At 40.7% G+C, this 14,386-nt stretch overlaps 2 protein-coding genes across 2 annotated transcripts in view; one reads left to right on the top strand and one right to left on the bottom strand.

The window, feature by feature from the left end:
* Positions 1-80: 80 nt before the first annotated feature.
* On the bottom strand, positions 81-805 carry triap1 (TP53 regulated inhibitor of apoptosis 1). Its single transcript, XM_017441955.3, has one exon. The coding sequence runs from the start codon at positions 663-665 to the stop codon at positions 441-443; it is 225 nt and encodes a 74-aa protein (XP_017297444.1). The 5' UTR covers positions 666-805; the 3' UTR covers positions 81-440.
* Positions 806-3,767: 2,962 nt separating this feature from the next.
* Positions 3,768-14,386, top strand: part of supt5h (SPT5 homolog, DSIF elongation factor subunit) — a 21,741-nt gene continuing 11,122 nt past the window's right edge. The window contains exons 1-10 of the mRNA XM_017441957.3: positions 3,768-3,911; positions 4,108-4,215; positions 5,128-5,290; positions 5,374-5,436; positions 11,072-11,083; positions 11,188-11,257; positions 12,417-12,485; positions 13,354-13,419; positions 13,509-13,539; positions 13,609-13,677. Of these exons, the coding sequence (XP_017297446.1) occupies positions 4,129-4,215; positions 5,128-5,290; positions 5,374-5,436; positions 11,072-11,083; positions 11,188-11,257; positions 12,417-12,485; positions 13,354-13,419; positions 13,509-13,539; positions 13,609-13,677 (630 nt within the window). The 5' untranslated portion in view covers positions 3,768-3,911; positions 4,108-4,128. The remainder of the gene's footprint in view (positions 3,912-4,107; positions 4,216-5,127; positions 5,291-5,373; positions 5,437-11,071; positions 11,084-11,187; positions 11,258-12,416; positions 12,486-13,353; positions 13,420-13,508; positions 13,540-13,608; positions 13,678-14,386) is intronic.

The following is a 14,386-nucleotide window of genomic DNA, read 5'->3' as shown; positions in this document are numbered from 1 at the left end:
GAACAGCTAAAAGAAGAAGAATTTTACAAATGTGTAATACTTTTCATATTCACTGGGATAAATTACTAACAACTTATTAGATTTGAGTTTATAATCTTTAATTATGAGATATCAGCTTCACACTTAAAGAAAGCATGTTTAATGACAGTAAGGCAGAAATAAATCTTTAATATTCACGTCTAACTTCCTTTTATTGAACCATCGGATCATCTAGTGGATAAAATGTCAGAAACAGTCAAAAAGCCTCAAAAAATTAAAGAAAAGAAGTCAATGATTCTTAGTTTGGCTGGAAAGTCTCCATCATGGCGGACAGGCTCGGCAGAACTCAAACAGAACTTTGTCTCCCCTGAAGCGACCCAGTTCACAGACTCCAGTCTCACTGCGCATGCTCGGCAGACCCGGACGTGGGTCGGGCCGGTTCAGAATCCGTCCGGACCCCATCAGCTCTCGGGTTTGTCCTTGTTGGGGCCCATGAAGTCCACCCCGTCGATCGGGATGTCCTTGTCCTTGATGGCCTTCTGCACGCACCGCTGGTACCTCCGGAAGCTCTCCGTGCACGGGTCACCGCTGCGGTCCCCCTTCAGGAACTGCTCCGCGAACCAGCGGTTGAAACACTGGTCGTAGTCCCGCTTCAGGTCTGTGCAGGCCTCCCCGACGCTGTTCATCTCCGGAGGAACGGATGAAAACCTCCGGACAGGCGGCAGAACCACGATGGGTGGATTTCTCCAACTGTTTCCAAAGCGTCCGCGGATCGCGCATGCGCACTGGCTGCTGCTGCTGCTGCTGCTGCTGCTGCTGCTTCTTCTTCTTCTTCTTCTTCTTCTTCTTCTTCTTCTGAGGTTTATGGCGGTTGGCAGAAACGGAAGGTGTGCATTACCGCCACCTGCTGGTAAGGAGTGTCAATCAACTTTATTAAAGACGCAAAATAGGTCCATAGTGTGAAGAAAACAAAAATAAGATAAGATAATAAAAAAGATAATAAAATACAGTAAAAAAAATTAAAATATAGCAAGCACAAACCAAGTCACTGAGTTGCCATAAGGCTACATCGCCAGTGAGTCCACATTTTGGACTTACACCTAACTGAACTCTGTGAGATATCTGTTAGTGACAAGATAATGTTGTTTGTAGAGACACAAAGCCTCCCCATAAACCTGTACATAAGAGATCGCAGCAGAGCATGAAAAGTGGAGACCCCAACACCGATAAATATCTGACTAGCACTAGTCCATCTCGGCATCCTGAGCAGCATCCTCATTCCGTCATTGTAGGCTACCTTAAGCTTCTGTAGAGTACTTTGTTTATACTGTCGCCAAAGGTGGGCAGTATACAGTGGGGTGCAGAATGCCTTAAAGAGAGCCACTTTAACTGAAACCGAACACATCCGAAACTTGCGTAACAGCATGTTGGCTTGTGCATACATTAGACGCCGTTGTCTGTTGATGTCCATGTCATCAGTTAAATCATCAGTTATATAATGACCCAGATATTTCACGGCAGTACAAACTTTAAGAACAACACCCGATAAGAAGAAATCCGGAAGTACCAACTTCTGATCCTCCTTAGTCCTTGCAACCATAATATTACTTTTCAGTGCATTGTACTGAATGTCATACTCCTGGCCATAGTTTGAGCAGGTCCTCAATAATTGTTGAAGACCAGCACTACAAGGACTGAAAATAACTAAATCATCGGCATACATGAGATGGTTAATTATAGACCCACCAACAACACATCCTGTCCCACATTGCTGCAGCCACTTTGATAAATCATCCATATATACATTAAACAGAAGAGGAGACAAAATACTTCCCTGTCTAACCCCATTACTTATTTTAAAAGGGGCTGACACACAATTACCCCATCTTACATACATCAGTTGATGCGTGTACCAAAAGGATAAAATCCTGATAATAGATCCAGGGACCCCTCTATTTTGTAGCTTATGAAATAACTTGTCATGATTAACCCGATCAAAAGCTTTTGAGGCATCAATGAAGCACATAAAAATTGTAGAGTTATGTCTATTATACAAGTCTAAAATCTCTTTCAAAGCAAATATACACATATCAGTGCCATGCTGCGATTTAAAACCAAATTGGTTTTCAGAAGTAAGAAGAAAATGCTCAATCTTATTCAATATAATCTTCTCCAGAACCTTGGATAATACACTGGCTAAAGCTATGGGTCGATAATTATCCCTATTATTTATTTTGCCAGCTTTATCTTTTAAAATTGGAACTAATATAACGGCTAAAAGTGAATCAGGTAAAATACCATGAACTAGAAACCCATTAAAACACATGGCAAGCAAAGGAAAAAGTTTTTCACTTGAGAATTTTAAGTGCTCTGCAGAGATGTCATCCATACCACAAGCCTTATTATTCTTTTGGATCATGACTGCATCATATGTCTCATAAATTGTCACTTTCACGTCTTCATCATGTGCAATGTTGTCCATCCTTAACGGGGAGCTTTTAACACAGTTGAATAAATCATAATAATGCTTCTTCCACAGCTGAGTAACTTCTTCTGCCCCACTAGCATTATCAATATCAGTTGGCAGACCTATCTGATAGTTATTCATAATCTTTATTTCCTTCCAAAAATATTCTGCATTTTCCTTGCAAGCAAATTAGACTTCATTTTGTTCTCACAAGTTTTTATGAAGCGTAACGCATATATTAGTGTGAATGACTAACTTTGTTTTTCTAAAGAAGGCTCTAAACACAAAGTATCGTCCTTTAGTGTTATGTTAATCTATCAGTAATGATTTTTTCCATAATTTGACATATATTTAATGTTAATGTAGTGGTTCTTGGTACGATGACTGACAGCTTCCCGTCCTCCCTCACTTTACTGGACCTCTGAGATGAAATCTTTTCACTGACATCTTCTGCCATAGTGGACCACATCGGATCTTTCTGTTTTATTTGTTTTCCAGAGTTCCCAATTAAGTTTCGCTTTCTGAAAAAGTTCATTGAATAAATTATTATTTTATTCCATTTTCTTAAGTAAATCTTTGTGTTTTCATTTTCTTTCCTTTATCACTAGTATTATTGGAACTCAGAGTTTTGGTAAGTGTTGTAGCTAATATTTCATCTTTTTCTTCTAATACTGTATTAGTATCTGCCTTTACTTCCTTTGTCCCACTGATCCTGACACTTTAAATAACTTTTAATCTCAGCCTTACTGACTTTTAGAATCATTTAAAAATAATTCTTCTTGTTGCTCCTGTAGCAAATGTGTGTCAGTTCATTTTTATCAACATGTGAACAACAATAACAATAATTTCACTTATCAATATTTTTGTAACCATACTTTAAATTGATACACTTTGTTTAATTGTATTTATTTTTGCTATATTTACTCTTTTTTTTAGTGGTGTGATCTTGTCTAGTCTTGTCTTACATTTCAGGTGTTTTATTGTCTGTTTTGAATTTTAGTGGTAAGGTAATTAAAACTTTTTCTTTTTTAAACTGTATATTAGTGATGATTTTTTTTGGTTGTTATAAATAATACTTTAGCAAGACTTTAGTTTCATTGCAGATATTTCACCATAACAACTGTGGTTCAGCCAGTTTGCTTGTCAAACCTGTGTTTGCCAATAAATAAATTGATTACATTTTTATCTTGAAGTTACTGTTATATTTTTTTCGCTATGAAATAAGAGTTAGAATAGAAATGAAATGTTCCGAGTCAATAAATCATCATGAATGCTCGTATTTAAGAAAAAAAGCAGAGTGAGACCTCGCTTTTGTTCGACCTATCCACCGCGAAAACTCGCGAGACTTTTCGAAATCTCGCGGTCATCCGAGAGAACGTGAGGCGTCATAGGGATCGAAATAAACTAATATTGTCTTTTACTCTTCGTTTAACGGGATAAAGCGTCCAGCGTGAAATAAAACCAGGTAAGAAGTAGACATTAATGTCTCTGACGAACATTTGATTTCATCGGTTTTGTGGAAATTTGGACGGTAACCTCCATGCTAACGACATTAGCATCGCTGCTAGGCCATCCTCCTGGTTGTGCTGCAGAGCTGTTAGCTCAGATTCGAGTTTAAGTTTGAGTTTTCTGGATATTTCCTGAGGTTTGTTCTGCTGTAGTTAGTCCACAGTTTGGACGAAATGTCTGACAGCGAGGACAGCGACTTCTCTGACAACAGGAGTGAGCGCAGCAGTGACGGAGAGGCCGAGGAGGTGGAGGAGAATGAGGTATGAAGCTAACAAGCATGAAGCCCGGCTCGGTTCGGATAAGGAGCTCAGAGTGAAGCGGTTCCGGTGGTTGGAGTTATAATGAACGGTTCATACAAGCAGAGGGAACCAGAGACAGACATTCTGCTTTGGATGACAAAAATAAAAATAATGAATACAAGAAACAACAATAATAATAATAAATAAATAAGAATCTGCTCTTATTGCACTCTGAGAAAAAATCTTCCATTCTGTTTAAAACGTCAGTAAGTTTTAAACAAAAAAAATCATTAATGTTTCTTTCTTTTGCTTAAATTAGTTCTTTATTGTTCTTACAATAATATTTCACGTTTATCACCCATTTTAAACCACAGGAACTTATACACAAGCCCCAGAAAGTCACAAAAATAAGATATTTTGAGCAGATACAATCTGGATAATCTGTTATATCTGCTGTTACTTTTGTCACTGTGTTCTACCTGGCCTTTTTGTTCACCTGTGTGATGCTGCTGGGAGTCTTCCCAAAGGATCAATAAAGTTCAATGTAATCTGATCTAATCTAAAATAAATTAATCTGATCTAAAATAAGATAATCTGATCTGTGATGTTTTGAACTGATGAACAGTTCAAAACATCACAGATCTACAACCTTAAAAAGTGACAGAATTATTGATTTCTGGTCCCGACTCTTTTTTTTAGTTTATTCCAAAAAATATATGGCTTTTCAATAGAGAACAAAAAGCTTTTTTTTTTTGATCGGCGACTGTAAAAAGCTTAATTTTACCTTTTAGCTGTACAAAACGTGGTGTGTTTATGCTTTTTCTGGCATTAAAAAGACATGGCAGGTATGTTATGGCCCTTCTGGCTTTCCGTAGTTTTCTCACGTTGGTAAATGTTCAATCAGGGTTCATTAACGTCTGTGATCTCCGTCAGGAGGAGGCGGCCAGCCCCTTCGGCAGTGATAAAGTAGCAGACGAGGAGGGGGAGGACCTGGAAGATGAGGAGGACTATGACGAAGAGGAGGAGGAGGAGGATGAAGATGATGACCGACCAAGGAAGAAGCCGAGACACGGAGGGTTTATCCTGGATGAAGCCGGTGCGAGGAGACGTTTACCTGCAGGCTGGTGCTGTTTGACAGAGATGGGCGGAGCTTTAACTCACACCTGTGTCTCTGTGTAGACGTGGACGATGAAGATGAGGATGACGATCATTGGGAAGAAGCCGAGGATATTCTGGAGAAAGGTAGGGTGTTTTTTTGTCTTTGTTTCAACAGTCAGGTGTGAAATCACAAACTATATCAGATGATCTGCATCTCTGAAACAAAATGACTATAAAAATATTCTTTTATGAACAAATATTGTTGAAAACTTTATTCAGTGTCAGTAAAATAACATCCAGACAGGGTTCCCACGGGTCCTTGAAATCCTTGAAAGTTTTTGAATTTGAAAAATAAGTTCAAGGCCAAAAAAAGACACCTGTCCTGGAAAGTCCTTGAATATGTTTTTTTGGGGGGGGTCTAACATGAATGATGACCGCTGTCAGCGTGTCATTAGTTTTTGTTTTTGGCACTGCATTTTTCCCATCCATCATCGATGCGTGCGATCTTCTCACAGGTGAATCAGTTAATTGCCCGTCGTGGTGAGGCGGAGAGTCAGGGAGTCAGAATTTGTATTTTCCATGCCTGGCTTGCCAAAGAAAGCTATAAGGACCCAAAAATAAACATTCTGCCAGGTGCAGAATCTGCTGCAAATCAATTAAAGTGGAGAGCATGGATGAAGCTGCACTGTCAAGCCATGCACCACGAGATGGACTTGGTGAGCATTTGATGCTTGTATGAGGAACCATTTTGCAACACATTTGCTGAAGAGCCTCCAGGCTTCAAAGCCTCTTATCATCACTAGAGATATCCGTGTATTGTTGATAGGAATGTAGGACGTGTGTTCAGTCCACTTTCTGAATCAACAACTTCTATTCCGTTCAGTGTTTTTTGAATTTGCATTGTCTTAAAATCGTTTAGTGATAACCTATTCAGCAGTTGCAGGAGGTAAATGTCTATGCGTGTGGTCCTTGAATCTGAGAAAATTTGTCCTGGAAAGTCCTTGAAAGATCCTTGACTTTGATGTGAACCAAGGTGTGGGAACCCTGAGAAAAACTTTCTTATTGACTCAGTCCACAGAGTGAACTAAACGTAGCTGTAGAAGAAGACTGAAAGGTTCGGTTCTCCTTGGTCTTCAGTCGGCTGCGTGGAACAACTCAAACGTCCTGAGCCTTGGAGCAAAGACAGCGAGCAGCAGGATATTTAGTGAGAAGACTACTAACAAAATCTGTGGACCTACTGTTTAGCTCTTTGTATGTTACTGTAAATATTTTAAAACAAATCCTAAAATCTACTGGTAGTCAAAGTAAAACAGGTTCATGTGAGGTCACTTCCTAGAACGTGTTAGTTGTCTGGCTTTTCTTGTCTTTGTTTACAATTCAAAGAACAAGAGTTCAGAATATCTCGGCTCATTTCGTCTGACCTCAGCTTCAGCTTCTTTAACGCTCTCCATCGCTCCATTTCCTCCTCAGAACGACTCGACTTGCAGCTTTTAGTCGTTTCTTCTAAGAGGAGGAAGAAGAACTTCACCTTTTCTGTTACTGTTTACATCCAGGGATTATTTGACTGACTTGATCTCCGGCAGACTGTCTGAAGTGTCCTCGTCAGCATTCGGATGTAAACAAACCACTCTGATTGTTGGCAACAAAACCTGACTCTAAGGCTCCTGTAACCAGGCTGGAGGCAGGTTATTCAGCTTTAACAACTTTTATGACCTCGCAGGAAAGTTTGAAAACAAACAGGAAACTGTAGGTAAACAAACCCTTCGGCTGTTTCTGTAGGTAAACAAACCCTTCGGCTGTTTCTGCAGGTAAACAAACCCTTCGGCTGTTTCTGTAGGAAANATTAACATGCACACTGAATAACGTGCACACTGATTAACGTGCACACTGAATAACGTGCACACGGATTAACGTGAACACTGAATAACGTGTACACTCATTAACGTGCACACTGATTAAGCTACACACACTGATTAACGTGCACACGGATTAACATGCACACTGATTAATGTGCACTCGGATTAACGTGCACACTGATTAACATGCACACTGAATAACGTGCACACTGATTAACGTGCACACTGAATAACGTGCACACGGATTAACGTGAACACTGAATAACGTGTACACTCATTAACGTGCACACTGATTAAGCTACACACACTGATTAACGTGCACACGGATTAACATGCACACTGATTAATGTGCACTCGGATTAACGTGCACACTGATTAACATGCACACTGAATAACGTGCACACTGATTAACGTGCACACTGAATAACGTGCACACGGATTAACGTGAACACTGAATAACGTGTACACTCATTAACGTGCACACTGATTAAGCTACACACACTGATTAACGTGCACACGGATTAACATGCACACTGATTAATGTGCACTCGGATTAACGTGCACACTGATTAACATGCACACTGAATAACGTGCACACTGATTAACGTGCACACTGAATAACGTGCACACGGATTAACGTGAACACTGAATAACGTGTACACTCATTAACGTGCACACTGATTAAGCTACACACACTGATTAACGTGCACACGGATTAACATGCACACTGATTAATGTGCACTCGGATTAACGTGCACACTGATTAACATGCACACTGAATAACGTGCACACTGATTAACGTGCACACTGAATAACGTGCACACGGATTAACGTGAACACTGAATAACGTGTACACTCATTAACGTGCACACTGATTAAGCTACACACACTGATTAACGTGCACACGGATTAACATGCACACTGATTAATGTGCACTCGGATTAACGTGCACACTGATTAACATGCACACTGAATAACGTGCACACTGATTAACGTGCACACTGAATAACGTGCACACGGATTAACGTGAACACTGAATAACGTGTACACTCATTAACGTGCACACTGATTAAGCTACACACACTGATTAACGTGCACACGGATTAACATGCACACTGATTAATGTGCACTCGGATTAACGTGCACACTGATTAACATGCACACTGAATAACGTGCACACTGATTAACGTGCACACTGAATAACGTGCACACGGATTAACGTGAACACTGAATAACGTGTACACTCATTAACGTGCACACTGATTAAGCTACACACACTGATTAACGTGCACACGGATTAACATGCACACTGATTAATGTGCACTCGGATTAACGTGCACACTGATTAACATGCACACTGAATAACGTGCACACTGATTAACGTGCACACTGAATAACGTGCACACGGATTAACGTGAACACTGAATAACGTGTACACTCATTAACGTGCACACTGATTAAGCTACACACACTGATTAACGTGCACACGGATTAACATGCACACTGATTAATGTGCACTCGGATTAACGTGCACACTGATTAACATGCACACTGAATAACGTGCACACTGATTAACGTGCACACTGAATAACGTGCACACGGATTAACGTGAACACTGAATAACGTGTACACTCATTAACGTGCACACTGATTAAGCTACACACACTGATTAACGTGCACACGGATTAACATGCACACTGATTAATGTGCACTCGGATTAACGTGCACACTGATTAACATGCACACTGAATAACGTGCACACTGATTAACGTGCACACTGAATAACGTGCACACGGATTAACGTGAACACTGAATAACGTGTACACTCATTAACGTGCACACTGATTAAGCTACACACACTGATTAACGTGCACACGGATTAACATGCACACTGATTAATGTGCACTCGGATTAACGTGCACACTGATTAACATGCACACTGAATAACGTGCACACTGATTAACGTGCACACTGAATAACGTGCACACGGATTAACGTGAACACTGAATAACGTGTACACTCATTAACGTGCACACTGATTAAGCTACACACACTGATTAACGTGCACACGGATTAACATGCACACTGATTAATGTGCACTCGGATTAACGTGCACACTGATTAACATGCACACTGAATAACGTGCACACTGATTAACGTGCACACTGAATAACGTGCACACGGATTAACGTGAACACTGAATAACGTGTACACTCATTAACGTGCACACTGATTAAGCTACACACACTGATTAACGTGCACACGGATTAACATGCACACTGATTAATGTGCACTCGGATTAACGTGCACACTGATTAACATGCACACTGAATAACGTGCACACTGATTAACGTGCACACTGAATAACGTGCACACGGATTAACGTGAACACTGAATAACGTGTACACTCATTAACGTGCACACTGATTAAGCTACACACACTGATTAACGTGCACACGGATTAACATGCACACTGATTAATGTGCACTCGGATTAACGTGCACACTGATTAACATGCACACTGAATAACGTGCACACTGATTAACGTGCACACTGAATAACGTGCACACGGATTAACGTGAACACTGAATAACGTGTACACTCATTAACGTGCACACTGATTAAGCTACACACACTGATTAACGTGCACACGGATTAACATGCACACTGATTAATGTGCACTCGGATTAACGTGCACACTGATTAACATGCACACTGAATAACGTGCACACTGATTAACGTGCACACTGAATAACGTGCACACGGATTAACGTGAACACTGAATAACGTGTACACTCATTAACGTGCACACTGATTAAGCTACACACACTGATTAACGTGCACACGGATTAACATGCACACTGATTAATGTGCACTCGGATTAACGTGCACACTGATTAACATGCACACTGAATAACGTGCACACTGATTAACGTGCACACTGAATAACGTGCACACGGATTAACGTGAACACTGAATAACGTGTACACTCATTAACGTGCACACTGATTAAGCTACACACACTGATTAACGTGCACACGGATTAACATGCACACTGATTAATGTGCACTCGGATTAACGTGCACACTGATTAACATGCACACTGAATAACGTGCACACTGATTAACGTGCACACTGAATAACGTGCACACGGATTAACGTGAACACTGAATAACGTGTACACTCATTAACGTGCACACTGATTAAGCTACACACACTGATTAACGTGCACACGGATTAACATGCACACTGATTAATGTGCACTCGGATTAACGTGCACACTGATTAACATGCACACTGAATAACGTGCACACTGATTAACGTGCACACTGAATAACGTGCACACGGATTAACGTGAACACTGAATAACGTGTACACTCATTAACGTGCACACTGATTAAGCTACACACACTGATTAACGTGCACACGGATTAACATGCACACTGATTAACGTGCACTCGGATTAACGTGCACACTGAATAACGTGCACGCTGATTAACGTGCACACTGAATAACGTGCACACGGATTAACGTGCACACTGATTAAGCTACACACACCTGTGGATCTGAGTAAAAAAACAAGATTTCTTCAAATTCATGTCAAATGTTTTGAAACACTGAAGATGGACGGAGAATCGTCCTTTTTCTCGCTCTCACAGACGCTTCGTTGCTCCCTTATGAAAACAAAGTCTGTGTTTTTGTTTCTTTTTGCTGGACGTCCTCTGAGACGTGGGCCAGCCTTCATTCTTCTGTCCTGCACAGTCTCCATTATTACTCCCATCATGTCTTGTGTCATGCTGCCTGCTGCCATCACAATCCTGTCATCTTCAATATTTTTGTCTTTTACTGATTTATTCTTCTCCTGAACTCCTGTTTGTCTTTGTTCTTTGTTTCCTGTTTCCCCGCTGCTGGTTCCTGAGCAGAAGAGGCAGAAGGTAAGACTAGTTATTCTTCATCAGTAACTGTCCAGCTTCATTGTAAAGTGTACATAAATAAATAAATATTTTTTACAATAAAGTTCCCACCTTCTCCTCTTTAGTGTCTAACCTGGATCGTGCGGTTCTGGATGAAGATCACTCTGGATCCAGGCGGCTGCAGAACCTCTGGAGGTAAAATAAAAATGTCTCATGGCCTCTGAATTTGTTTTAACAAACAGTTGTAACTTTTCACTGCAGGAACTTCTCCTGATCTGAAATCAGGGATTTGTTGACGGCCATGTTGTATTTTAGGTGTTCTTCCTGAAAGCTGTGTGACTTCAGAGTGAATATATAAGCAGTCCCTTCCTCCTTTCTAACAATGATTTATGATTTATTATTTTCATTTGTGGAGATCTGCAGCTAAGTTTCAGGACTTCTAAAAGGCTTTCATCTACCCCCCCAAAAAAATCCCCCCAAATTAATCAGCTGCTGTATATTTTCAGATCAAACTGAACAATGTTTAGCTGTTGATTGAGGGATCATTATTAAATTCAGTAAATCCCTTACAACAAACTTCTCTGTGCTTTGCTAAAGGCGTCATTCTTCATTCAGTCCTGAAGCAGATATTTATTGTTGTGTTAGCTGAAGTAAACACTCTGCTGCAGGAGAGGATTTTATCTGATAATTTTAGGAGATCCATCCATTTTCTACCACTTATCAGTTGTTAGGTTGCAGAGGTAACAGGTCCAGGATGGAAACCCAGACCTCCCTCTCCCCAGCGACACTCCCCAGCTCTTCCTGGGAGATCCCAATGTGTTCCCAGACCAGAGAGGATACATAATCCTGCCAGGGAGTTCTGGGTCTGCCCCGAGGAACCATGAGGAAGAACTCCTCCGTCTCAGGCAAAGATCTGACCTGACCTAAGAGTGGAGCGTTCCACTTGTTCTGGTTGATGGTCTCGGTCTTAGAGGAGCTGTCTCTCATCCCTGCTGTGAACTGTCCCAGTGGACGCTGAAGAACACGGCCTGGAGACGCAAACAGAACCACATCATCTGCTAAAAGCAGAGATGAGACCCTGAGCTTCCCAAAGCAGACCCCCACCTCTCCATGATTGCACCTTGAGATGCTGAGAGTGTTTGTTTTCTTATTGAATATGTAGGATGTTGTTGCAGTTTTATTCTTCTGGTTTTTACATTACACATTAAAACCATCTGAAACAACAAACAGCCCTCAGTCGTCTCATCAGAATGTTGGATGAATTTACACAAAAGTCAATTTTCTACATTTTACACAGAAATCTACCTAGTGTCTGAGTGTGTGTGTGTGTGTGTGTGTGTGTTTTGTGTTTCAGAGACTCCAGAGAGGAGGCGCTGGGTGAATACTACATGAGGAAATATGCCAAGTCTTCAGCAGGGGAAAAGTGAGTCAAAACCTCTTCTCTCTGCTAATCAGAGCAAAATGTTCCTCTTCAATCAAGGAAAATAAATAAATTCTCTGCATAGTTTTAATCAGAACTGGATGGATTTAATGATATAATCTTTACTTTCTGCAGCAAACAGCCTCATCTGACTTAAGACCAAACACATTTAATTCATTTATGTTCCTTTTTTCTTTTCCAATAAAATGTTATTTGATTCAGATATTATAAAATATTAAGTTGTAACTAAATTTTCAGTTTTTAAACTATAACAGTAACAGGGACATAATTCAGTGTTCTTCAGCACTGCAGACTGAACGATTCTTTACAGTCTGTTAAAACCTTTGAGTCAGACTAATAAACTGATAAATAATAACTAATAAACTGTATCTGTCTGATCTGGAGCTTTTAATCAACGCAGCTCTTAGTTTCTGTCAGGAAATATGGATGCATTATTTTCATAAACTGTCAGGTCTGGTTTATATACAGACAGAGGTGCCGGATTATTTATTTTTGGTTTGTATCTTGGTCTTTTATTCAACAATTTATTTCAAGTAATGAAATTCCTTAAATCTAAGAAAACAGAACAATTTTTAGACCTTCAGAACAGACTTTAGGTTTGCAGCTCACAGTTCTTAAGCTTTGATTGTGAGGGAAATTTTAAGGTTCTTTGGACTTTTTGTTTTCAATCAGTGGGTACATTTCAAAAGCTTCTTGGTAATGAAAGGGTTTCCCTTTAGTTAAACTAATCATTTGGATTAAAGAATAAATAAAATGAAGTCAGTAATCTGAATAAATTATTTTTAACTCTGGTGAGAAACCTTTCTGTCTGCAATGAGAAATTCAAAGCTGTCTCCTGTTTCTTCTGCAGTTACCCCGGAGGCTCTGAGGAGCTTTCTGATGACATCACGCAGCAGCAGCTACTTCCTGGTGTCAAGTATGCCAACCCTTCTCCACCAATCAGCATTGAGGCACCTGCAGACATCAGAACGAGTTTAATCTGTGCTGTTTTTGTTCTCTTTCCAGGGATCCAAACCTGTGGACTGTCAAGTGCAAGGTGTGTAGGCCCACACATGCACACAGGCAAACACACACACACACACTCATTCCTGTGTCCTGTCTGCAGATCGGAGAGGAGAGAGCCACAGCCATCGCTCTGATGAGGAAGTTCATCGCATACCAGTTCACCGACACAGTAAGAGACCAGTCACATAATGGGTTAACTAGTCTCCAACAGTCACAGCCCAGTCACATAAAGGGTTAACTAGTTTCCAACAGTCACAGCCCAGTCACATAAAGGGATAACTAGTCTCCAACAGTCATAGCCCAGTCACATAATGGGATAACTAGTCTCCAACAGTCACAGCCCAGTCACATAAAGGGTTAACTAGTCTCCAACAGTCACAGCCCAGTCACATAATGGGTTAACTAGTCTCCAACAGTCACAGCCCAGTCACATAAAGGGTTAACTAGTTTCCAACAGTCACAGCCCAGTCACATAATGAATTAACTAGTCTCCAACAGTCACAGCCCAGTCACATAATGGGTTAACTGGTCTCCAACAGTCACAGCCCAGTCACATAATGGGTTAACTAGTCTCCAACAGTCACAGCCCAGTCACATACTGGGTTAACTAGTCTCCAACAGTCACAGCCCAGTCACATAATGGGTTAACTGGTCTCCAACAGTCACAGCCCAGTCACATAATGGGTTAACTAGTCTCCAACAGTTACAGCCCAGTCACATAATGGGTTAACTAGTCTCCAACAGTCACAGCCCAGTCACATAATGGGTTAACTAGTCTCCAATAGTCACAGCCCAGTCACATAATGGGTTAACTAGTCTCCAACAGTCACAGCCCAGTCACATAATGGGTTAACTAGTCTCCAACAGTCACAGCCCAG

This window comes from Kryptolebias marmoratus, unplaced genomic scaffold (assembly GCF_001649575.2).
Source record: "Kryptolebias marmoratus isolate JLee-2015 unplaced genomic scaffold, ASM164957v2 Scaffold63, whole genome shotgun sequence".
In the NCBI taxonomy this organism is placed as follows: Eukaryota; Metazoa; Chordata; class Actinopteri; order Cyprinodontiformes; family Rivulidae; genus Kryptolebias; species Kryptolebias marmoratus.
The sequence above is the reverse complement of the archived record's forward strand: the minus strand, read 5'-3'. Positions and strand labels throughout refer to the sequence as shown.

Excerpts from the sequence above, each read along its gene's own strand:
- triap1 (XM_017441955.3), bottom strand. The coding sequence starts at position 665 with ATGAACAGCGTCGGGGAGGCCTGCACAGACCTGAAGCGGGACTACGAC.